The following is a 26009-nucleotide window of genomic DNA, read 5'->3' as shown; positions in this document are numbered from 1 at the left end:
TTTGAAGAAAAAAAATCTGCTACAAAAGTAAACTATCTCGTTCCATTTCGTATTGAATATCTTATTTTAGAGGAGTTCCATAAATGCTTGCTCTATCAAACCAGTTTGTAAGCAAATGGAGTGACATAGTTTCTTTTTACGATAGTAGAAATGTAATTTGAAAAAGCTTATGCGGTTCACCTCTATTCTGGAACTTTAAGACGTGGTTTAGTTTAAAAAAAGAAAATTGGAGAATATTGATTAATTTTAAAATTTATAGATTACTATTATCACAATTCAATACAGATGAATACAATTCAAGAGAGAGCGTTTCTTGTGGGACACCTCCTGCATAAGATTAAATAAAAAAAACAAGTTTTTTTTAGCGGGAAGTAAGGAGCGACATTAAAACTTAAAACGAACAGAAATTACTTCGTATATGAAAGGGCTGCTTCCTCCGCTCTTTACGCTAAAGTTTGACTCTTCCTCTTAATTTTACTTTTTAAAACAGTAAAAAACTTTAGCGTAAAGAGCGGAGGAGGAAGCCCTTTCATATACGAAGTAATTTCTGTTCGTTTTAAGTTTTAATGTCGCTCCTTACTTCCCGTTAAAAAACTTGTTTTTTTATATTTAATTTCTGAACGTTTTTGAATTAATGCATGTTTTGATTTTGGCTCTCCGCAGATGAATAATTAAAACGAAATTTGCATTTTTATTTTTTTTTTTGGCTAACTGGGTTTCTCGTAGTTTTGATTGAGTGATTTTGAGAAAAAAAGGAGTGGGAGAGGAGGCCTAGCTGCCCTCTGATTTTTTGGTTACTTAAAAGACAAATAGAACTTTTAATTTTTTACGAATATTTATCAGTAAAAGATATACGTAACTTACAAATTAGCTTACGTAACGAACTTCTGTATTCTCATGTTTTTATTACGTATATGAAGGGATTCACCCCCTCGTCAGTACCTCGCTCTTTACACTAAAGCTTAAATCTTGTCCCAACTTCTTAAGAATGACCCCTGAATCACAAAAGCCGTAGAATAAATAGTTGAAATTACTAAAAATGCTTTAGCGTAAAGAGCGAGGTATTAGGAGGAGGTGAGCCGATCATGCACGTAATAATTTCTGTTCGTTTTAAGTTTTAATGCTTCTCCTTACTTTCAGTTGAAAAAACTTTTTCATATTTATTTTTTCATTGTTTTTTTTAATTATGCTAGAAAATCCTGCTCTCCCTTCATGAAACTTTTCTTCCCCCGTGACAAATTCCTCCAAGAAAAGTTCCCCCAATATATTCCCCTCTTCTCAACCCCCCCCCCCCACCAACCTAAAAATCCCACAGAAAACTTCTGTACTCTTCCAAATAACCATTACTATATGTAAGCACTTGTTAAAGTTTGTAATGGCCCCTCCCACGGGAACTGTGGGGGAGTAAGTCGTCCCCAAAAACATAGTTATAAGGTTTTTGGACTACGCTGAATAAAATGGCTATCTCAGAATTGTGATCCGTTGACTTTGGGAAAATAATTAGCGTGGAAGGGAGCCTAGGTGCCCTCGAATGTTTTTGGTCACTTTAAAAGGGCACTAGAACTTTTCATTTTCGTTAGAATGAGCCTTCTCGCAAGATTTTTGGACCACTGGGTCGATACAATCACCCCTGGGAAAAAAAAAAAAATAAAAAATAACAAACACGCATCCGTGATCTGCCTTCTGGCAAAAATTACAAAATTACACAGTTTGATAGATAGGAGTTTGAAACTTCTACAATAGGGTTCTCTGATATTCTGAATGTGATGGTGTGATTTTCGTTAACATTCTATTACTTTGAGGGGTTGTTTCCCCCTATTTTCTTAAATAAGGCAAATTTTCTCAGGCTCGTAACTTTTGATGAGTAAGATTAAACTTGATGAAACTTATATATTTAAAATCAGCATTAAAATGCGATTCTTTTGATGTAGCTATTGGTATCAAAATTCTATTTCTTAGAGTTTTGGTTACCATTGAGCCGGGTCGCTCCTCACTACAGTTCGTTACCACGAACTGTTTGAAACCCTGATGTGAGTTTACTTTCTAAGAATCTATTTGAATCCAGCTCGATTATACGTCTCTACAAGTCTTAATATTAGGCCCATTGGTGATTATGGATGCTAGCTTTTTCAGGGGTTTCCGAAACCCTCATGGTTTGCACCAGAAGAAATCTCAGATTAAGTCTTTCAGGGGCACCTCCTTCTGACGATACGTCTTGACTTGTGCTACCATTTGCTAAGGGGACAAAAAGAAACGCATGAATTCAACAATTCAAGAGAGCAAACCGTACTACTGTTCTTTATTTGCATGTCTCCAACTAGATTGACCCATATTCTTTGAAGCACATATAAAAAGAGTTGTAGAATGTATCCCTAGATATTTTTACTTCTAGACAGAGGCAGAATCTGTTGATAGTAATGCCATTAATGCTGTGTGACAATGCTTGTTGGGTATCTTCACAGAGAAGTTTTCCCCTGCTGTGCAGCTTTTTTTTGAAAAACAATTATTCGCGTTTTAGAAATAAATTTAAACGTTGATTTGTCATGGGATTTGAGGACGGAGAGTTTCTTAAGAGTTAGTTTCGAGTTGAAAGGACTTCAAAATTTTAAAGGATACTTCCAAATATTGTGTTTGGGTTTTAGTTAACACAAAAAGTCTATAAAAATATTTCTTGTGGTGACATTGGATAGTCTTTAATTTAAAGCGTTTTAACTTAAACCTTAGTGAAGAAGATTCTTAAGTCTTACCAGTTTCAAACGTTGTGCAAATGACTTAAATGGATTAAACTGACAAACAGACTCTGTCAAGCTTTTTGAGATTATATGAAGCAAAAACGGACTAAGCAGGTCCTTACAAAATTTTTGAACTTTCAGCCTTTAGAAATTAAAAAAACAACTGAAACCCACGTTTTAATCTTGACAAATAAAAAATTTAACATAAAGTCCTGAAGCTTCTCCAGAGTCAATTGAGCTATAATCAATCACTTCTAAAAATGAAAAATAGTTTTTTTGATAATTGTTTTTTTTTTTTAATTTTTTCAAATGAATAATTGTTTTTTCAGATTTGTATGCTGGATGGGGCTAAAAAGTAAATGCAGTCAATCCACTAACTTTTCAGATTTTGGTGGGATCTTGAAAAAAAAGGTCAGCTGTTAAATCGCAAGTAACTAAGTACTATTACTTAAGAAGAAGTGTTGAACAGTTGAACGAAGAAACATTTCAACCAGTGAAAAGCAGATTTAACAGAAAAAGCCAAATAAGTTCAAAACAAACGTCAGAAACCCATGTAAAAATCGAGAGGCAACCAAAATACAAAGGAAAATCCATATATTTCTTCCTAGCCGCTTGAGCTTGAATCGGTGTTTTTCTACACAAAAACATTTTCTATTCGAATTCTTGTACATGAAGTGGCAAAGAAAAACGTTAGGTTTTATAACCTTTCTAGGGTTCCTAAAACAGACACAGCACTTGCATCATCAGTAATATTATAATCAGTATCATCAGTATTATCATCATATCATATTATCATATATATCAGTATTATCATGATATTATCATCAGTAATATCAGTAATCAGTAATATTAATTGCATTAATCAGTAATATTACTAAAGAAAAAAATATAGTATATGTAAAGTCAAATAAAGCCAGTACAGTGAAAAGTAAAAAAAAAAAAATGTAATTGTGTCAATTAATAACTCCGATCAGCCATTTCCAATGAAAAAAGACGAAGACAGAATATTCAGATACAAAACAAAATAAAAAGACAGCATAAACGAAACAAAATTATCCACTACAAACTGCAAAAATACACCAACTACCAAAATGAGATTTCCCCGAGTTGTTCTCCCTGTTGTTTTTCCCAAGGTCAGTATTTCGTCGCTTATTTGTTCCAATTATTTTACGTCATGTTTAGCCAATGTGGCATTAGAATTTATTTATAGGGTACTATTAAAGCCTCAAGCATTAAATGTTCTTAGATTGCAGCTAATATTATAAATGATTTCTTTGTGAGGTCATCGATAAATTTTCCCAGAAAGTTCATAGTCTTGAAGCAGTTTCTGATTTGTTTTCACATAAATCAGTCTTCCACTAATATAGTTGTTTCCAATAAAGTTGTTCCCTATAAACGTCAATATATCATGTTGTTTCTTATTAATACTCCAAGCGATGTTCCCTTTTTCCCAAAAAAATGGTATATGGAATAGCTTTCTATTTTTTTCAGGAAAAGTGGCCCAGAAGATATCTTACTTTTATATATTCAATTACGATGACCCAGCTTATTATGATGATTCAGAAAGATAATCAGTTGGGGCAGGGCAACTTAAAGAAAAACAGGAAGCCCATTTATAGAGAAAAAGTTGAGATTCTTCTGAAAACTGTGACCCGTTTGCTTGGAAAATGAGGAATAAGTTTCTTGAATATTGAACTCAAATTTAATGTATGCTTAAGTTGATTCAGGTGCTATCTTAAATTTAAACCAAACAAATATCCATTTAAAATGAGAATCACTGGTGACATTCATAATAATAAATTTATATTTCTCAGAACTAGACGTAGCTACTTGGTGAGTACGAAACGATTGAGTGCTAATTTCATTTAACATGAAACTTACCTCAGCAAGAACTTTACACTGAATTTCACCATAACCTTCAGCACGAGCTCGAATTATCTGAGACAACGTGGGATGTATTACTAAATAGTATTTTTTCTCAGAACTTTGATTTATATAAATGGCAAGTGAAGGATAATTAAAAGAAGAGAGAGGGTGGATGTTTTTTGAGCCCATTTATTATCTCATGCCATAAACATCGACAAATTTTATCTATTTAGTTTGAACAAGATTAAATGGTCACATGTCGGGTCGCGTTGGGTGCTTTACGACACGCCCGCATCTGGTGCGTCGTGGTGTGCGGTTAGTGGTCGCCGGCCGCGAGTATATGGTGTCCCTGACAGGTGATGTGTCTACCGCGGTTGGCCCTACAGCTTTATATTCACTGAATGTGGCAAATTCAACTCTTTTTTCATTCTTCTTCAAGAAATCTTCTAAGGAATTGACTTGGGCCGTAAGATTAACAACCTTTGCATTTGCTTCCTCAAGCTGAAAAGAGATATATAGTAAATAAAAAGAAAAAGAAAGAAATAATGAACATATCAACAGAGATGGGGAGGAAGGAGATGGAAGAGAAAGCGAAAGGGGGGGGGAAGGAAAAGACAATTTGAAACAGCTATCATGAAATCCACACTGACACAATGAAATAATACATCAAATTAATAAAAGAAAATGGTAAATCGAAAATTTAATTCCTCTCAATCAGTAAATAACTTTGATGTGACAACAAGAATAAAGTTGCCCATTCATCAATAAGAAAAAAACAAATTTAATTGGTAAAACGAATGCAATAAAGCGGTGCAGCAATTCACCTCGTTTTACCCTAGGTTTAGTCTGCATACTCTGAGATTCAGTAACAGCCTCCAGTTCGGCAAGTTAAAAGTCTCTTAGGATTTCTATAGGCGGGTTGTTCTTTTTTCCTATTTCCCTTAAACCTTCCTTCGTGACATCCTCCCAACCCCAACCGCAGACGAACTGGTTTAGGTTTAACCCTAGACGGTTGACTGAAAGCACAATCTTCGGCAATCTGTCATTCTTCAACCGCAAAACGTGCCCTAGCCATCTCAAACTTTCTCACATTATAGTCCTAGAAAGTGGGATTAAACCAAGCTATTCGTATAGCCTACTATTTAAAATATTGTCAGTCAGCCGGGTACCCAGAACAATCCGCAGGCAATTTCTCTGGGAAAAACTTAGCAACTCTTTATCCGCTTTTTGGAGCGGCCATGCTTTAGAACCATACTTGACAACTGTCATCACTCTAATATTCCTGCTTTGCAGAATTATCTTCATATTCTTTCGAACTTTTTTTTAACTGTGAACGGCTATTCTACTCTTTACGTCTTTACTGCTCCCACCGTGATCAATCTTTTCATTAACCAACGTCACATTTTCATCTTCCCTTATTCCTAGCCTTTGCGATTTAGTTTTCTTAGCATTAATTTTCAAATCTGTTTTAGCACACAGAACTCACAAAACCTCTAAAAGTGCATTCATTTTGCTCACACTTTCATCTAAGATGCTTAAATCATCAGCATAATCTAAGTCTAAGGATAAGACCTTCGCTAAAGCTCTTCTATCAACAGAATCGATCGCTTGCTTATAATCTATTAAACTGAGGACCAAAGCTCTTTGATAGCTCAGGCACCGCACAATTATTAACCTAAGAGTGAAAATTTATTCGACACATCCTCTATCCTTTCTAAAACCGTACTGTTCTCTTCTCTTATGATGTTGTAGACTTCTCTTTTGTCTACAACATCTCTCAGCCTAAAAAGTATCATATTAATAATTAATTTCCAACCTAAAGAGACCAGGCTAATATCTCGATAGTTACCACACTCACTCTTATCACCTTGTTTATACAGTGGTTTGGGTTTTCCTAAAATCGCTATGAATGACCCAGGGAATGCGTAGGGGGGGGGGTATTGTTCAAATTTTTTTGTTAATTGCTTGAGTAACTGAACACAATACTGTACTTAAGAAAATAGTTGTGATTTTGATGCAAATGTTCTAAACACTTTTGATTCTCAGGGGTTTATTCTAACACTCATAGAAATTCAATAGCTAATCAAGATCTTTTCATTAAAATCTAAAAAAAATAACAAGATTTTAGATGAATTTAGCTTTTGAATAAACAAATTACATATCACCGCAAAGGGAAATGAGGCTTTAGAGATAAGTGGATAAGAAAAGATATAAAAAAGACTGAGAATCCCTGCCCTGTATCTTTGCAAGAAAAAGTTCCACAATTCTAGGAATTAAAACATTCGAAAATCGTGAACAAACATAAAAATTAACTAAGTACGCGTATGACAACGCCCAAATAAAAAATTAAATAAGTCAGCACATGACAAACGCCTAAGTTTCTCAAATACGTCCATTTTTAGACTTAAAATGCAACGAATACCCAGTCTTAAGAAGAAAATTATTATTTAAGGTTTTCTGGTGGTTCGGTGAGCAAAACCATCCAGGCTCACAAAGAACGGTTTATGATCTTAAATTTTTATAGCTTTAATTTTAATTCCTAAATTTATAATTTTAGAATAGTATTTAGAATTCGTTTGTTCTTTTCATTTTCTGGTAAGGATGATAGTTTGATTTACTCTTTAAAATAAACTAAGTTTGTATTTAAATAAAAAGTAAAAGAAATTAAGCGAATAAACCAACTATTTTAACAAAATAAATTTAATTTGTAAAATAAGCTACCTAAACATCGAAGCTTAAACTTAGATGCTCTAAATCATCTTATGGCTCATTTTTTTCAAAACGTGGAGATACAATTTGGAGATATAATAATCAAAATTTAATACAACACCAATATGAAATGCGAGTTAAAAGCTGAAATATAATAATTCTGAAGTTAAAGAAGCAGAAAGTAGTGCCCAAAAAGTAATTTGTTTTTTCGTCAGATTTTGACAAATAAAGCTTCATTTTCAAAATTTTTAGCTCCATTTTCTTAGTCCCAAAATTATTAGTAATGTAATTTTTTCACATTTAGCTCACACATTTGCAAAATATTCTACCTCGAAATATGGAAAAAAAAGTAATCAATTCGAAGTGATTTTCCCATGATAAATTTTTAATGTTCATGAAAATCATAAGCTCCATAATACCAGTGGCAAAAGTTTTGACAGCAAATGGCGAAGTTTTTAAATGTCAAAATGTCGTCAAATGTCAAAGCAATAATATCCTCTTATATATCAAGATCTACTTTTATTTTCATACCACGGTTTTTTTCAATACAGCATGATTTTTTTTTTTTTTTAGTAATTATGATGTTTGTATATAACAAAAAAATTTCTAACCTCTTTTTGAGATTCTTCCAATTTTTCCATTAGGTCCTCCTTAACATGATCAGTGTTCCTGGCTGTTTCCAGCTCCTGAAGTTTGAGTCGCAACTGATCAGTCTCTTTTAAAAGAACATCTTTTTCAGAGCTAGATTCTTTGATTACGCGCCTTAAATTTTCCGTTTCTTTAATAGCACTATCTAACTTCTCTGACAAATGACTTGAGTGGTCGGTCAAGCGGGCATTTTCTTGGCGAACCCACTCCACATCAAAGTTTGGCTGGGACACTGGTGCTCTTGATTCCAGGTCTTTTACAACAGCTTTCACACTCTGCAGCTCAGCAAGGAGCTCCTTATTCTCTTTCAGTCGATTCTCTAATGAAATTAGTTTTTCTTGTAGGCCAGTGATCTTGTATTCAGCTTCAGCAAGTTGTGTACCAATCTCCATCTTCTCCTTCAATACTGTTTGGTGCTCGTTCATGATGCTAGTGTAACGAGCTTTAAAGTCGTCTAAATTTTTATTGAGGGTAGAAATTGAATTAGCGTGCTCGGCATTTTCCAGTTTGAGATCATTTACTTCCGATTTCAGCTTCATAACTCCCTAAAAGTTTATATACAAAATGAATATATATTTAAAATTAAAGACAATGAAGCCATCGATTCTGAATTTGCATACTCGGCAACCTTTTCAACTTTCTAAAAAAAATATATACATTATACACAATAAACAAAAATTAATGTGAATATCGATTTTGCATCTGCATAGTCGAACTTTTCCAGATTAATGTCATTTAATCCCGATCTACATACTCGAAATTTTCTTGGTTAAGTTCACTTAACCCTGATTTAAGCTTTTCAGCTCCATGAAAGTTTATATAACTTTCATAAAATCGATTTTAAATTTGCATGCTCGGCTTTTTCCTGGCTAAGTGCATTTGACTCCGATTTAAGCTTTTCAAATCCCTTAAGATTTAAACACATATAAAAAAAAAAAATTAAAGCCAATACAGCCAATCGAATTTGAATTTGAAGGATTGGCTTTTTCCTGGGTAAGTACATTCAATTTCGATTTAAGCTTTTCAACTCCTTGAAAGTTTGTACAGAACACAAATAAAGATTCAAAACTAAAAAAAAATATATCGAATTCGTGATATGGCCAGTCAATTTAAATTGTGCATGCTCAGCTCTTTCTTGGTTAAGCTTTAAACTCCGATTTAAGCTTTTCAACTCCTACAAAGTTTATTAAGGACATAAATAAAGATTAAGAGTGGACATTCGTTTATAATAGATTTTATCAAGTGGGCTTACCATTTTCACCTGTTTGTATTGGAATAATATACAGTGTAGTCTTTTATCGAATTAAATAAAAAAAACTAGTTTTTTAACTGAAAGTAAGGAGCGACATTAAAACTTAAAACGAACAGAAATTACTCCGTATATGAAATGGGTTGTCCCCTCCGCAGTCCCACGCTCTTTACGCTAAAGTTTGACTCTTTGCCACAATTCTACTTTTTAAAACAATGAAAAACTTTAGCGTAAAGAGCGTGGGACTGCGGAGGGGACAACCCATTTCATATACGGAGTAATTTCTGTTCGTTTTAAGTTTTAATGTCGCTCCTTACTTTCAGTTAAAAAACTAGTTTTTTTTATTTAATTTCTGAACGTTTTTGAATTAATGCATGTTTGATTTTGGCTCTCCGCACATAAATTATTGAAATGAAATTAGTATATTAATTTTTTTTGGCTAAATGGCTTTCTCTTATTTTTGATCAGACGATTTTGAGAAATAAGGGGTGGGGAAGGAGGCCTTGCTGTCCTCCAATTTTTCGGTTACTTAAAAAGGCTACTAGAACTTTTAATATTCAACGAACGTTTTTATTAGTAAAAAATATACGTAACTTAAGAATTAACTTACGTAACAAACTTTTATATTCTTATATTTTTATTATGTGTACGAGGGGGTTTGTACCCTCGTTAATACCTCGCTCTTTACACTAAATCGTAAGTTTTGTCCCAATTCTTTAAGAATGACCCCTGAATCAAAAAGGCCGTAGAATAAATAGTTGAAATCACTAAAAATATTTTAGCATCAAGAGCGAGGTATCTATCTCCTCCTAAATACCTCGCTCTTTATTCTAAAGTATTTTTAGAACCCCTCATATGCGTAATAATCTCTGTTCGTTTTAAATTTCAATGCTATTCCTTACTTTCATTTGAAAAAACGTTTTCATGTTTATTTTTTCACTGTTTTTTTTATAGTAATGCTAGAAAATCCTGCGCCCTTTTCATTGAATTTTTCTTCCCCCGTGACATATTCCTCAAAGGAAAGATCCTCCCACAAAGCCCTCTCCCATCAACCCCACCCCCCAAACCAAAAAATCCCCATGAAAACGTCTGTACACTTCCCAATAACCATTACTATATGTAAACACTGGTCAAAGTTTGTAACTTGCAGCCCCTCCCTCAGGGATTGTGGGGGAGTAAGTCATTCCCAAAGACATAGTTATTATGGTTTTCGACTATGCTGAACAAAATGGCTATCTTAAAATTTTAATCTGTTGACTTTTGGAAAAAAATGAGCATGGGAGGGGGCCTATTTGCCCTCCAATTTTTTGGTCACTTAAAAAGGGCACTAGAACTTTTCCTTTCCGTTAGAATGAGCCCTCTCGCGACATCCTAGGACCACTTGGTCGATAAGATGACCCCTGGGAAAAAACAAAAAAAAAACAAACAAATAAATAAACACGCACCCGTGATTTGTCTTCTGGCAAAAAATACAAAATTCCACATTTTTTAGATAGGAGCTTGAAATTTTTGCTATAGAGTTCTCTGATATACCGAATGCGATAGTGTGATTTTCGTTAAGATTCTATGACTTTTAATGGATGTTTCCCCCTTTTTTCCAAAATAGGGCAAATTTTCTCAGGCTCGTAACTTTTGATGACAAAGACTAAATTAATTGAAACTTAATATTTAGAATCAGCGTAAAAATTCGAATCTTTTGATGTATCTTTTAGTATCAAAATTCCGTTTTTTAGAGTTTCGTTTACTATTGAGCCGGGTCGCCCCTTACTACAGTTCCTTACCACGAACTGTTTGAAAAGAAAATAATTCGGTATTTCGGGGCTTCTGACATTATTACTCCTTTGCGGAAGTTAGGCTCAAAATTGAAAAGGGATTATAGTTTTTCTCTGGGCCCCTTCCACCTCTTAGTTCGTTTATTTTCCCGTTAGTTTTCACCTGTTTTCGCTTTATAGTTGTGTTATCTCTTAGCAGTAGTTATGGTTGTGGTATATATGTTTTATCGCTCGTATAGTTGTGTTATTTTCAAATTATACTCCATAATAGAGAGGCTCCGAACACCCAGCATTGTATATTAAGCTCTTAATTTGACGTTTTTTTCTAACGTGACCAGATTCGTCCTGCGCCCTTTTCATTGAATTTTTTTCCCCCATGGCATATTTCTCCAAGGAAAGATCCTCCCACATAGCCCCCTCCCTCAACCCTACCTCCAAAACCAAAAAAATCCCCCTGAAAACGTCTGTACACTTTCCAATAACCATTATTATATGTAAAGACTGGTTGAAGTTTGTAACTTGCAACCCCTCCCCCAGGGACTGTGGGGGAGTAAGTCATCCCCAAAAACATAGTTATTATGATTTTCGACTATGCTAAACAAAATGGCTATCTCAAAATTTTGATCCGTTGACTTTGGGAAAAAAATGAGCGTGGGAGGGGGCCTAGATGCCCTCCAATTTTTTTGGTCACTTAAAAAGGGCACTAGAACTTTTCATTTCCGTTAGAATGAGCCCTCTTGCGACATTCTAGGACCACTTGGTCGATACGATGACCCCTGGGGAAAAAAAAAAAAAAAAAAACAAACAAATAAACACGCACCCGTGATTTGTCTTCGGGCAAAAAATGCAAAATTCCACATTTTTGTAGATAGGAGCTTGAAACTTCTACAGTAGGGTTCTCTGATACGCTGAATCTGATGGTTTCATTTTCGTCAAGATCCTACGACTTTTAGGGGGTGTTTCCCCCTATTTTCCTAAATAAAGCAAATTTTCTCAGGCTCGTAACTTTTGATGGCTAAGACTAAACTTGATGAAACTTATATATTTAAAATCAGCATTAAAATGCGATTCTTTTGATGTAGCTATTGATATCAAAATTCAATTTTTTAGAGTTTTGGTTACTATTGAGCCGGATCGCTCCTTACTACAGTTCGTTACCACGAACTGTTTGATAATCTTAATTTCAGCTTTGTTCAACAAGCAATTCCAAAGACCATACTGCCTTTCTATGACGATAGACAAAAGTTCGAATAGGCATAGATCCTTTTATTAGACAGTGATGTTTTGTGAAAGTTATTATCGCTATCTAATAAAAGCATTTATCCCTATTCAAACTTTTATTTATTAATCAACAGCTAAGAGTACAATCAAAATGAAAATAAAACCAAGTATTATAAATAGGTCACTGGTATAAAAAGGGGTCTTCCCTCTTAGATTCAGAACTCCAGGCTAGCTTGAAATGCATTTAATTCAACACATTCACTTCGTTATGCCGAAGAACAGGAATAAAAAACAAACCATAATTCATTTACATATATCCATTGAGCAAAATTACAAGATACTTTATCGTATGAGGGAAAAACTGAACCATTTCAATGTTGAATATTAATTTATTGATTCCCAAAGACAAATGCGCTTTCAAAAGAAAGCTGAATCTTCTTAAGCTGTTCGGTGTCACAACTTTTGAGCTTCTTTTTGCTACTTTTCTGCTTTTTAATTAAACATGCACCTTCAAAAGAAAGCTGGACCTTCTTAAGCTGTTCGGTGTCACAAGTTTTTGGCTTATCTTATGCTGCCATTCAATTCTGCTTTTTAACTTAACCAGCAACTTCAAAGAAAAGGTGGATCTTCTTAAGCTGTTCGGTGTCGCGAGTTGTAGGCTTATTTTATGCTGCCTTTCAATTCTGATTTTAATTTAACCTGCACCTTCAAAGTGCGGATTTGCATTGGATCTTCTTAAGTTGTTCGGAGTCACAATGTCTGGGTCTATTTTTTGCTGCTTTCCAATTCTGCTTTTTAATTTAATCTCCACCTTCAAAAGTAAGCTAGATCTTCTTATGCTGTTCGGTGTCACAATTTTTCACTTTTTTTGTTGCCTTTCACTCCGCCTTTCTTCTTTTTAATTTGGCACCCGCTTCTACCAAATATTACATAACTTTATTAGCAGGTGTTTTTAAACAAAAATGAAATTCCGGATTTTTCATAATTTTACATGATATAAAGGGTTGTGTAGTTGTTTCCATTAATTCGAACAGGTTTCATTGCCGCTGTGATTAGTACTGCCAGAACCTTGGGGATTGTATTTAGCCCTTAAAAGGGTTCTTTAATTGTAACTAAATAGTCATGTGGCAAAAGATAGTCACAGAAGTCACGTCCAATCGATCCATAATCCAGAAGCCTCATTCAACTGTATTCTATTACATGAATTTGATAGCAGCAAAATTTCATAAATAGCATTGTTTTTCAAGGGGATATAAAGCTGCTCCAAGGCATTTTGAGGTCTACCTTGAGTGATCTAATTTATACATTAGGATGTTTTAGGGGAATTGTGTGGAAGCGCAGAAGGCAGTGACTTAATTTTGTTGGGTATTGGTGTTCTTGTTTTGTTTTGTGAATACGGCCACGGGCTTTGAACTACACATAACATAGGATTTATTTCTGAAATGTTTCTATCATAAGTCCAGATGGGCCAAATTCAATTTTCAGTCAATAAACGAAAAAAAAGCACAAAAAAAGCAAGACAATACAATAGGGCTAGTGAGGGGGAAAAAATTCAGAACGTCATATATACATAGGTATACATGTATTGTCCTTACGGATTCAATTACCTAGTGGTCAATAAAAGCAAACACTACCAGCAGTAGTTCCGTGGCAGGGAAGATTGTACAATTAGCTATGAAGCTATCCTTAAAAAAACAGGAACCCTCATCTTGCCCTAATTTTCCAGCTCTTGAATTTGACTGCACACATTTTCAAACAAAATTTTATACATGGTAAATTCATCTGACTGTAAAATTGGTTGTGTTGGTAACTTAATTTTGTTGGGTATTGGTGTTCTTGTTTTGTTTTGTGAATACGGCCACGGGCTTTGAACTACACATAACATAGGATTTATTTCTGAAATGTTTCTATCATAAGTCCAGATGGGCCAAATTCAATTTTTAGTCAATAAACGAAAAAAAAGCACAAAAAAAGCAAGACAATACAATAGGGCTAGTGAGGGGGAAAAAATTCAGAACGTCATATATACATAGGTATACATGTATTGTCCTTACGGATTCAATTACCTAGTGGTCAATAAAAGCAAACACTACCAGCAGTAGTTCCGTGGCAGGGAAGATTGTACAATTAGCTATGAAGCTATCCTTAAAAAAACAGGAACCCTCATCTTGCCCTAATTTTCCAGCTCTTGAATTTGACTGCACACATTTTCAAACAAAATTTTATACATGGTACATTCATCTGACTGTAAAATTGGTTGTGTTGGTAACTCTCGCCTAACTATCAATCTTAAGCTCTGGAAACGATTGCATGACTTTATACAACGAGTACCCGAAGTGAGAATTTTTTACGATCAGTCAGTAGGTATTCGATGCTCACAAGGGTGCACATTACTTTTTTTACTTCCTTTTTTATCCTGACGAGCAACAGGCTCTATTGCTAGTGGCTACTAACAGCAAATAATGACAGCAATAGTCTCTTATAAGAAAGGGTGTGCCACTTGTTTTGAGGATATTACTACTTTTCAAGGAAGCCTTACCTTGACCTGATTTTCCAGCTCTTGAATTCGACTGCAGGCGGAGTCCAGCTGAGCTTTATAAGCAACACATTGCTCTTCTGCTTTTGACTTTTTCTCGAGTGCTAGACTAGCCTCCTTTAGAGCGCAAAGAGCAGATTCTCTCTGAGTCTGAAAAAAAAAGATTTAATTGACAAAAAAAATTCGATATGTTCGAAAAAAAAGAACATTGGCAGATCTTAAAGCCTTAATAAGAGCAACTAAATTACCACCAACAAAACTAATTACTTATTTGGACAAAATAAATATTTTAAAACGACATGACAAGAACTGCCTCTGATCGGCATGACCGTGTAAGGCGTTTAAAAAATCAAATCGTTTATTATTATTTTTTTTATGTCACGACCTGCATTTAATGAAGAAATGGTCACTGGTATTCAAACAGCATTCGGAATATAGAGCTTGGTTCGCCGGCTCTACAATGCAATGCAACACGCAGAAGACCCATTCGGAGCTTATTTTTTATTCGTTTTTTATACCGGGGCAATCGATCTAATTCTCCACTAAAAAAAAAGAAAAAAATTCATACCTGGTTGGGAAAACGTAGAAAATTATTGGCGAAGTAAGGGGCACCTTAGGGTGGTAGATGGCTATATTAAAATAATTATTGCAAAAAATTAGTACCTGAAAGTACACTTCCGAACTAACTCGGCCACTTAACGTTTCCCTCTTCAAAATGACCCAAATATAAGCAAAATCAAAAGCAGCTCAATTAGGTGGCTTCAGGAAAATACCCAAGGCACAAAATTCGAGTTTCTCAAGATAGGTCATTTATACTAGGCAAGGTAGAACACAAATTTAGATTTAGAAGTTTGATAAGTTGTAATTCCCTGTTGGTCCCAAAGGGGAACTGATTTGTAGTTGACATCAGTTTCTGTGTGTTTTTCTATATATGGTGTCTATAAATACATGCGTCGACGTTAAAGATTGAATATCTATAAAAATCCGTGCTAAAAATAGTAATCCCCGGATCTGTACCCTAAAATACACTAATATTCATAAGTTTTTTCACAGTATCTTAAAATGTTCCAATAATTTACTTTTTTCTGATGCTTCCACGCATACTCCCCCCACTTCATAGTACACGTACAAACCTACCCCTTTATTGTGGTCCTTTTGGATCATTCAAAATTCATCAAACTTTGAAAATAAATAACAAGACAGTCAAAGTTAACAGCGTGTTTATCAATAATGAAGTGACTCATTTAACAGAACACTTAAATTCACATATCATAAAACATAAGACTGAAATACTGCTGCTCTTAAATATGTGCGAAAAAGACGGCAAATTAGCAAATTGTTAATTTACTTTACCATGTGCAATCTTTCTTTTTTAGAAAATAGAATAAGATCAGATAGAGCAAATGATCTGAAAGTGGGGACAAAATGAATGAATTTGAGAGGCTTCGAGAGTCAAGCGTATGACAGTTGGTCGAAAATTATAGCTTTGTTTGAATGGCAGCATCATTAGTATTGATAGTGGATACAGCAAAGATATAAAAAGAGGAAGTGGAAAAAGAAAAGTGGAAAAGTGGCAAGACACATAGTGTTTCTTTTATAAATGAAAGAGAATCAGGATTAATACGTGATTACCCGAATTAAAACGAGGGGATACCTTCACTTAAATAGGTGGCATTGTCAGTAAGGATGGTGGATGCAGTGAAGATATCAAAGGTAAATACCGAAGGTAAAGGGTATCTTTTTAACAATTAGGGGGAAATTGAGACAGAGGTACTTCGCCAAACTGGACAGGTAGAAACACTATTAAATAGGTAGCTTTATTAGTGAGGATGGAGCTTGTAGTTACATCAGGATCATGTGTTTTCCGCCCCATCTCGTATCTGACATCAAAAAAGTAACTGACCAAGGCAAGGGGTGTATTTTTGCGAATAAGGGAGAAATGAGGATGAATCGGTGCCTAGCTGAGTTGAACAAATGGATAGTTTCAATTAGCTAGGTAGCATTAATAGAAAAATTGGTGGATACAGTCACAATGTAGAAAGTAAACAGCAAAGGCAATATATTGTTATTCTGTAGTCAATTAAAGTTTGGAAGAATAAGAAGATACATCTTAGAGCTGAGACTAGGATATCAAGAGACACGGAAGCAACGGTCATCAAGTATGCATTGAGCTAAAGCTGCTTGTTACTACGATAATCTTTAAAATAGGTAGAAATTAATCGTTTAATGGTATATTATACCTTTGACTTAGTCTGGCAAGTAGACAGGAACGTAATCCCAGAAAGGAGGGCCCAAAATTACAAAAAGAGAAATAAACTAACATAAAACTGCAATTAAATAGAAAGTATGAAAAAAAATAATGATATCTACATCAAACAGGATCCTGAGCCCACCTTGCAGTGCAGTTGCCTAGATGAAATTATCGAACATATCAAGACAAGAGATAAGAAAAAACGAACTTCTAATGTAGCATATTCATTCCTGAGATGTTTCAATTCGTATTCAGTATTTGCCGCCATTGTCATTTTCTCCTCTAATTCAGTAATCTTAAGAGCAGAGTCAGTTAACAGATCCTGAACTTGGTCAAACTGAGCCATTTTCAGTTTTAAGTCACCAATATCTTTTCTTTGATTGCTTATGATTTCTTCAGCTGAATTTGACGATCGCCGCAGAGTGGTGAATTCAACTTCAAGGATTGAGTTGGACAAGCGGAATACGTCATGCTCTTTTTGTAAATTTGCCAATTCTTTTTCTAAAAGTTTTCTAAAAGTTAAAAATTTTAGCAGTTGAATTTCTTCTTTGGTGCTTGCTAGCAGGTCTTCCACTACTTCTTTTTCTTTTGTAACTTGAGCTAATTCATTTTCCTTTTTATTAATCTCATCGGCATGATGGCGAGATAGATTTTCGAATTCTTTTAATTTTGATTCAACAGTTTTCAATTCATTTCCTGTTTCTTTTAATGTCTTTTTCAGTTGCTCCAAGATGGAAGTCTTATCACTAATTTGACTTTTAAGCTGATCGTTTTCGGTTGCTAACATTTTTGTCTCTTCTGAAAGTGACGTAATTACAGCCAATTTTTCTTCAATAGTTTTTCTCATTTCAATAGCACTAGAATTTGATTCAGTCAGCTTAGACTGAAGCTTCTCAACTTTCAGCATTAGTTCAGTTTTATCATCCTGAAGGGCTTTATAGAGGGTTGTTGTTTCTTCAAGGGTTTTGGTCAACTCTTGAAATTGACAATTTTTAACGGCAAGTTCTCAAATCTTAACCTGCAATGACTCAGCTTCAGCAATTTTTGCGTCTAGTTTCATCTGAAAGTCTTTTTCACACTCAACAAAACGCAGCAATTCTTGTTCTTTCTCATCCTGGATGGCTGTTAGTTCTTTACGTAATGACAGAATCTCTTCATTCCCTTTAGAAATGGCTTCATTAAGTTTTTCTTTTTCATTTTCGGCAGAGGATATTTGTATTTGAAGTTGGCCTTCCATGTCCGAAATTCGTATTTTTAAATGGTTAATTGATTCTTTCTGATCATCAATTTGTTTTTGTTTTTCTTGAACCGAAGCGAGTAGCTGTTCATTTTCTTCTTGCAGAGTCTGGCTGTTGGCTTTTAGGCTGACCACTTCATTTTTAAGGTTAGCTAAACATATTTTTAGCTCTTCATTTTTAACATCATCTTTGATATTAGCTCGGGCTTCACTAAGTTGTGCAGTAGTCTCGTTTAAACTGTTCTTCAACAACTCGATTTCTCTAGCTTGTTCATTCAATACAGTCTGGTTAGCTTCCAACTCACTAATATGTCCATTCACGCTAGCCAAAAGCTTTTTCTGTTCATTAATCAAGCCTTCTTTTTCGTTCAGATTGTCACGTAGTGTTTTAAGTTCTTCTTCAAAGCCTTCTTTGTGTATAGCTAAATCTCTGATCTCAGTTTGGAGGCTAGAAACATACCCTTCCAATTCCAAAATCTTCGTCATAGCTTCCCTACTCTTTTCTTGCTCTTCTTCTATTATTTGTTGATGATTTTTAGTAGCAACATCCTTATCAGAATAAGCCTCATCAAGTTTTGATTGAAGTGCATTAATGTTCACTTCTAGGACCTTTATATCAGATGTGCGTTCGTTCAATTTTGACTGCAATTCAGCCACTTCTTCCATCGCCGATTGGTTACTCTCGTTCGTCCTCTTTAATGACTCCAAAGAAAGTTGAAGACACTTAACCTCTTCATTCCTAGATATAAGTTTTTCAGTGTAAGATTTAACTTCATCTCTGAGTTTTTTGGTCAGGTCTTCCAAGAGATTAATTCGTGATGTTTTTTCACTCATTTCTTTTTCATAACTCTGTTTAACTTCTTCAATCTCAGTTTCATAGTCAGCAACTAGACACATCGCAGTATCACTGGCTTCTTTAGTTGATACTAATTCCTCCTTAAGCGTATTAATTCTCTCTTTCAAATCTTTTGTTTTCTTCAAAATGACAATGAGTTACAGCAATCTCTTTTTTAAGATTTTCTATCTTTGTAAGGCGATCTTCAGCTAGCTTGGTTAATGACTCTGATGATCTTTTTGTATTTTTGATCTCCTCTGAAATTTCAACAACTAATCTTGTTTTTTCGTTCAAATGCTTTTCCAAAACGTCCTTTTCATGGAAAATGGTTTTGATGACACTTTCCAAGACCTCAATTTGTGATTTTGACTCTTCATAACGGTTCTTGGAATCCAGGAGAGTTTTTTCAAGGTCGGCTAACTTGCTAGAGAGATTATAGATTGCATCTTCTTTCTCTTGGATTATTTTCTTGTATTCTTCACTCATTTCTTTTTCTTGTTGTAATTCTTTGATCTTGGTTTCGTAATCAGCAACTAGACACATCGCAACATCACTGGCTTCTTTAGCTGATTTTAATTCTTCTTGAAGAGCATTAATTCTTTCTTTAAATTTTACTGTTCCTTCAAATTGACAATGAGTTAAGGCAATCTCTTTCTTAAGATTTTCAATCTCTGTAAGACGATGTAAGACAAAAGCATCGTCAGAATCATTAACCAAGTTAGCTCAAAACTTGGTTAATGATTCTGACGATGCTTTTGTATTTTTGATCTCCTCTGAAATTTCAACAACTAAACTTGTTTTCTCACTCAATTGCTTTGTCAAAACGTCCTTTTCATGGCAAATGGTTTTGGTGTCACTTTCCAAAATCTCAATTTGTGATTTTGACTCTTCATAAAGGTTTTTCAAATCCAGGAGATTTTTTTCTAGGTCGACTATTTTATCAGAGAAAGTATGGATGATAGAGAAAGAAGACATCATCAATACTTTCTCTGATTAAATAGTCGACCTTTCTCTTGGATTGTTAGGTTGTATTTTTCTTGGTGTTCTTTGATTACACCCTGGAGAACGACCAGCTGATTCTTGACAACTTCAATTTCATTAGACGATAATTTTCAGCTGAAAATTAAATAAACAAAATCAATTCAAAAATAAGAAAATTAAATCCGTTTAATTCGGTACATTCAGAAATGTTCAATGCTTTATCAGAATTATACAAAGAGATTCTCAACTTATATTTACAATGATATTAAATTCTAAACACTTTCTTCGTGATTGTCAGTCTTTTTGCCTAATGAAGAACTCAACAAAGCATGTGTGTGTGACGTCTTTTTTTTATTTTATTTTTTATATATATATATTTTTTTTTATGTGTTTGTGCTGTTGCATATATATATATATATATATATATATATATATATATATATATATATATATATATATATATATATATATATATATTATATATATATATATATATATATATATATATATATATATATATATATATATATATATATATATATATATATATATATATATATATATATATATATATATATATATATATATATATATATATATATATATATATATATATATATATATATATATATATATATATATATATATATATAATATATATATATATATATATATATATATATATATATATATATATATATATATATATATATATATATATATATATATATATATATATATATATATATATATATATATATATATATATATATATATATATATATATATATATATATATATATATATATATATATATATTATAATATATATATATATATATATATATATATATATATATATATATATATATATATATATATATATATATATATATATATATATATATATATATATATATATATATATATATATATATATATATATATATATATATATATATATATATATATATATATATATATATATATATATATATATATATATATATATATATATATATATATATATTATATATATATATATATATATATATATATATATATATATATATATATATATATATATATATATATATATATATATATATATATATATATATATATATATATATATATATATATATATATATATATATATATATATATATATATATATATATATATATATATATATATATATATATATATATATATATATATATATATATATATATATATATATATATATATATATATATATATATATATATATATAATATATATATATATTATATATATATATATATATATATATATATATATATATATATATATATATATATATATATATATATATATATATATTATGAAAAGAGAAATCACCAATGCAACAGCACTGTTGCATTGGTGATTTCACAAACAGCAGTTTGTGCTGTTGCATTGGTGATTTCTCTTTTCATAATATATATATATATATATATATATATATATATATATATATATATATATATATATATATATATATATATATATATATATATATATATATTATGAAAAGAGAAATCACCAATGCAACAGCACAAACACATAAAAAAAAAGAGACAGAAGGAGAAAAGGATGACTGTTTTCCTAAATTAGTGATTACTATAGACCAGCACTTGAGTGAGGCCTTAACCCTACTCATCCATACAATCACATAGAACAAACAGCATAGCCATACACAATCAACCATAAAGAATAATCCATGGACAGGCAGTCATGTCGTCAATAAGTATAAGTCGTCATTTACCAAACAATAGAAACAATAAAGACAAATAATTCAGAGGCAACAACCCAACACAAGGGCTCATCAGGAGAATACACTTGCCTATAGGGTTTCACTACATTAAATTCTCTACTCAGTCAAGTGTTGTGGCTACCACAGAATATCCATGGCATCCCCGTGTCAGGTATCACCGCCAAAATACATGCCTATGAAAAAAAAACCAAAAAAAACCCAGCACATGTAAAACAACCAAGTAACACCAAAATAGGCTTTTATATATATATATATATATATATATATATATATATATATATATATATATAAATATATATATATATATATATATATATATATATATATATATATTCTATGCTAGATCGTAGATTAATTTCTCCCAAAATGTTACAGGGCATTTCTACAGCATTTGATTCCTCAGCCCATGAAAACTTCGGTCAAAGCTGTCGCATTTTGTTATGAGGGAGAATGTTATTTTTTGGTTATGTCTTATTTGAATTGTCGTTTCTCTTGAACCACTTTTCCGCTTACCCTTTGAAGTAAATTATGGCGTTCCCCATGGATTAATTTCAGGGCCTGTGGTATTTTAGCTTCATGCAAAAAATCTGTTTTGTATGGTAAATAAACAAACACCTATAAGTTACTGTAGACTGGACCACCTTACTGTAGACTACATCTTTTCACATCCTCAATGGCAACTATAGTTCGCCACTTTCAGATGATGTACGTGCTTCTTTCTGTGATGACCGTGCCGTCAGTACTTTTGGCAGAGCCTAGGTCAAATCTAGCATTTTTTTTTTTTTCTCTTTCTAAATCCAATGGTTTGAGATTAATATATTACCCTAACTTTGCCCAAAAATTGAAGTTTCTTTTTATTTTCTCACACTTTTTTTAGGTTTTTCCTCAGTTATCTAAAATCCACCTGTCAAATCAGACTAGATCTAAGGATTGATACGTCCGATCCGTAGGCATTCTGTAGGCAACTGTCTCTCAAAAGTGACACTGATTTGATTAAAATGAAGAGATACAGAAGTCTTATGTTTTTAAGAAAGCTTAAGCATACTTTTCCCTCTTTTTAAAATCACTTTCTCAGGTTTATTATAAAGTCAGAAACCTCATTCAGGAATGTAATCGTTCACAAGTTATCCCTTTACTAGCTCTTGAGTCACTAAATATTCTTTTGGGAGCATCTTCTACTTTTTCTGAGGTTCCTGGTGACCTCCCTCAGCCCCTTTGCAGTACGTCATCTTCTATCTTTGGTTAAAACAATTATCATTTTCATAATACAAATTACATTCAAATTCCTTTTATTCCCTGCGTACGGTCGGTTTTCACTCTTATAATTGTTAATAATGCTATAGGGAATAAGATGCCTGAATTCGCTCGAAAGTGCCACTATTTTAGCCAATTCCAAAAAATTGTAAAACATTTTTGGTTTCCTAGAATTTTTAAATTCCTTCTTTTCTTTGTTATTCTTTTTCTCTTTTTTGTGTCGGACTGATTAAGTCAATTTATTTATTAAATGCATTTAAATTTATTCTTCTATTTTTCCCCCTTTTTTGGTGAGTGATGTTTATCTGTATAACCTTTTTTTTTTATTTAATGCTTATTTGAATCATACATCTCCCCCTCCTTTACAGGCTTAGGAGCCTTATGGGGATTACTACCATGTATTCAATGTATGTTTAATTAATTGTAAGTAAATTTTATCTTGTTAGGTGTGTTGCTTCAACAATTAACTATAATTAAGCCAATGAGAATATAAAATAGTGTGAAACAGAAAATTACCAACTGGGATTAAACCTCCATTAAAAAAAAAAAAAAAAAACTAAAAAACTTCACAGGGTGGCATCATTATTCAGATAGAAAAAAGTAGGGTTAATAAAATTCATACATAGCGTCCTGTAGGGGTACAGTAGGTTTTATCTCAGTTTGGTTATACGAAACCCTGAGTTCAAACCTGGCTGTAGAAGCACAGTGCAAGGCTCAAAATTTGATTCCGTGTATGAGATTATGCGGATGCGTCTCCAAATTAATCCAAACAAGAAGAAGAAGATAGATAGGCATATATAATAGTTTGAGTAACCTCTAAAAAGGGTTTGGGCCTTGGGTTTCATTCCCATCATAGTATCATTGATACTAGATCAGTACTGCTTTACTATTCTTTTTATTTTTCATTCAAGTAGTATCATTGGACCATTCAAGCACCGTCTTCAAGACATGTCAGTTCTACACGCAGTTTATTTACTATTATTATTCATTTATTTGTTCGTTATCTATTATTGTTCGTTATATTTATTGTAGTCTAATGACTCAAATAATAATACGATGAATAATCTTAGAAGAGTATTAGCTATGTACCCACGGAACCTGAGACATGGGTGGAATTCATCGAAACTTAGAAAAGCAACTAAAAGGGCAAGAAAAGTCCTGAATTTGAGCAGAAGCCCTGAATCTTTTGAGTCTCTTCTGAGCAGCCAGATTTTGGAAACCCACGTTTTTGTTCCTTTTGAATGGAACCATAAGGGAATCGCTAGGGAATTGAGAAAAATTGTCCCTGAAGCGACAGAAACAAAGCAAATTCAATTATGCATCTTTAAATAGAAACATAGCGCATGCAAAACTTGGTCTAAGAAAAATTCACCCCGAGCAAAATCGATCGAACTTCAAAAATATAAACAAAACGAAAATACTTAAGGCGTTTAAAACACAATCCACAACAAACATAACCAATGAAAATCCATCTACACAACATGGGAAAATCAACCGGTTGGGAAAACCAACAAGCATAATCTCGGAATGATCAATACAGAAAAACATATCTTAAAACCCGAAATATACAAAAATATTGCTCCTGTTAATCTTGAATCATACCAGGACACAAGGACAGACTTTAAAAGTGATTTGGCCTACCGGTCCCAGGCCTACTGGAGAATCTGTCTTAAGTTTCCAGCCTAGAAACCCATTTTAAGCGTTTTCAGTACCATGTACCTGCGGAAGCAGTGGCATCGGTAGAATTCATCCAAACTTCTAAAAGTCTCAACGTCTAAAAGAGCAAGGGAAGTCCTGAATTTAAGTTGAAACTCTGAATCCTTCTGAATAACCTATGAGCAGCCAGATTTTGGAAACGTCCCCTTTTTGTTCCTTTTGAATGAAATTACTTTAATAAGGAATCACTAGGAAATTAAGTAGTTGTCCGAAGAACGATGGAAATAAAGTGAATTTAAGCAATGATTCATCTTTTAATGGAGATATAGGGAATACATACCTAAGATTTTGTACACTAATCTAATAAAAAACAATATTATGCAATCTAAAATAAAGGTAAAATTATGAACTTGTATATAGAAACAAATTCAAGCTAAAAACCTGAATTTGAAAATATATTTTTAACTTCCATGAAACTAATACGCTAAGACTCTACGTTTGGGCTTTTAATTTGAATTTGATTTGTACCGGGGAGTTTTTCATCGTGAGTTGCTTTAATGGTACTTATTTAGTATTTCTTCTTGTTCGCTGAGGACAGTAACTGGTCAAGGCTGAATTGAACCGTAATGTTTTTCTTAAAGGAGGGGGGGGCCAAATACCAAAAAATGCTATTATTGGTTACCATTTCTCAAATATCGAACAGACAGAGAATTCTTCAGACTCCCACTATACTACTTCCATCCCTATCTCTTCAGTTTACAAGTAGGGCTCTGCGGAAAACCATGATGTGCTGTCGTTAAAGTTAATTATAATGCTCTTCTTAAAGGGGGGGGGGGCTTTATCCAGTACAGGTACTCATCCGCTCTTTTTTGTGTATTTCAATGGGTGCTTTATTCATAAATAGGAAGTGTATAATGAAGCTCTAATTTTTCCCATTTTTCTTCAAATCAATATTAGTGATAAACAGTCCCGTTCTTGCAAAAATTGATCTGAAAAACTTTTTTTTACAAAACAAATTTTTCAAAGAAAAGTAAAGAGCTCGAAAAAGCCAAAAATTAGCAGAAATAAAGTCAAATAATCTTCCAAGCGTAAAACTACCAAAAATCACTATCAATAAATAAATGAAACTCAAAACAGAGAGAAACTACAATAAATAACCAAGTCGAACTCAAAACGAGCAAAAACCAACATGAGTACGAAAAATCTTATTACGAACAATCTTATTAAACAAACAATAATCACCGGGCAAAGATCTGTCCCCTGCT

General features: G+C 32.9%; 3 protein-coding genes across 4 annotated transcripts; all 3 read right to left on the bottom strand.

Annotated features, from left to right (window-relative positions):
- Positions 1-3379: 3379 nt before the first annotated feature.
- LOC136028849 (CAP-Gly domain-containing linker protein 1-like) lies at positions 3380-17891 on the bottom strand. Of its 2 annotated transcripts, none has more exons than XM_065706782.1 (4): positions 17127-17891; positions 14737-14883; positions 7919-8500; positions 3380-5099 (listed from the first exon to the last, which is right to left on the bottom strand). In XM_065706782.1, the coding sequence occupies exons 1-4, from the start codon at positions 17889-17891 to the stop codon at positions 4851-4853; spliced, it is 1743 nt and encodes a 580-aa protein (XP_065562854.1). In that variant the 3' UTR covers positions 3380-4850. The 2 variants fall into 2 exon arrangements, with proteins under 2 accessions (XP_065562854.1, XP_065562856.1); XM_065706784.1 differs by having other exon boundaries at positions 3386-5099; positions 17193-17891.
- Positions 17892-17990: 99 nt separating this feature from the next.
- LOC136028850 (putative leucine-rich repeat-containing protein DDB_G0290503) lies at positions 17991-19748 on the bottom strand. Its single transcript, XM_065706785.1, has one exon. It carries the CDS (start codon positions 19116-19118, stop codon positions 17991-17993), a length of 1128 nt encoding a protein of 375 aa, XP_065562857.1. The 5' UTR covers positions 19119-19748.
- On the bottom strand, positions 19168-24838 carry LOC136029598 (nuclease SbcCD subunit C-like). Its single transcript, XM_065708101.1, has 2 exons — positions 24808-24838; positions 19168-19727 (listed from the first exon to the last, which is right to left on the bottom strand). The coding sequence occupies exons 1-2, from the start codon at positions 24836-24838 to the stop codon at positions 19168-19170; spliced, it is 591 nt and encodes a 196-aa protein (XP_065564173.1).
- Between the last annotated feature and the right edge of the window lie 1171 nt (positions 24839-26009).

The sequence above is a fragment of the Artemia franciscana genome, chromosome 7, assembly GCF_032884065.1.
Source record: "Artemia franciscana chromosome 7, ASM3288406v1, whole genome shotgun sequence".
In the NCBI taxonomy this organism is placed as follows: domain Eukaryota; kingdom Metazoa; phylum Arthropoda; class Branchiopoda; order Anostraca; family Artemiidae; genus Artemia; species Artemia franciscana.
This window is presented reverse-complemented; position numbering and strand designations above follow the sequence as displayed.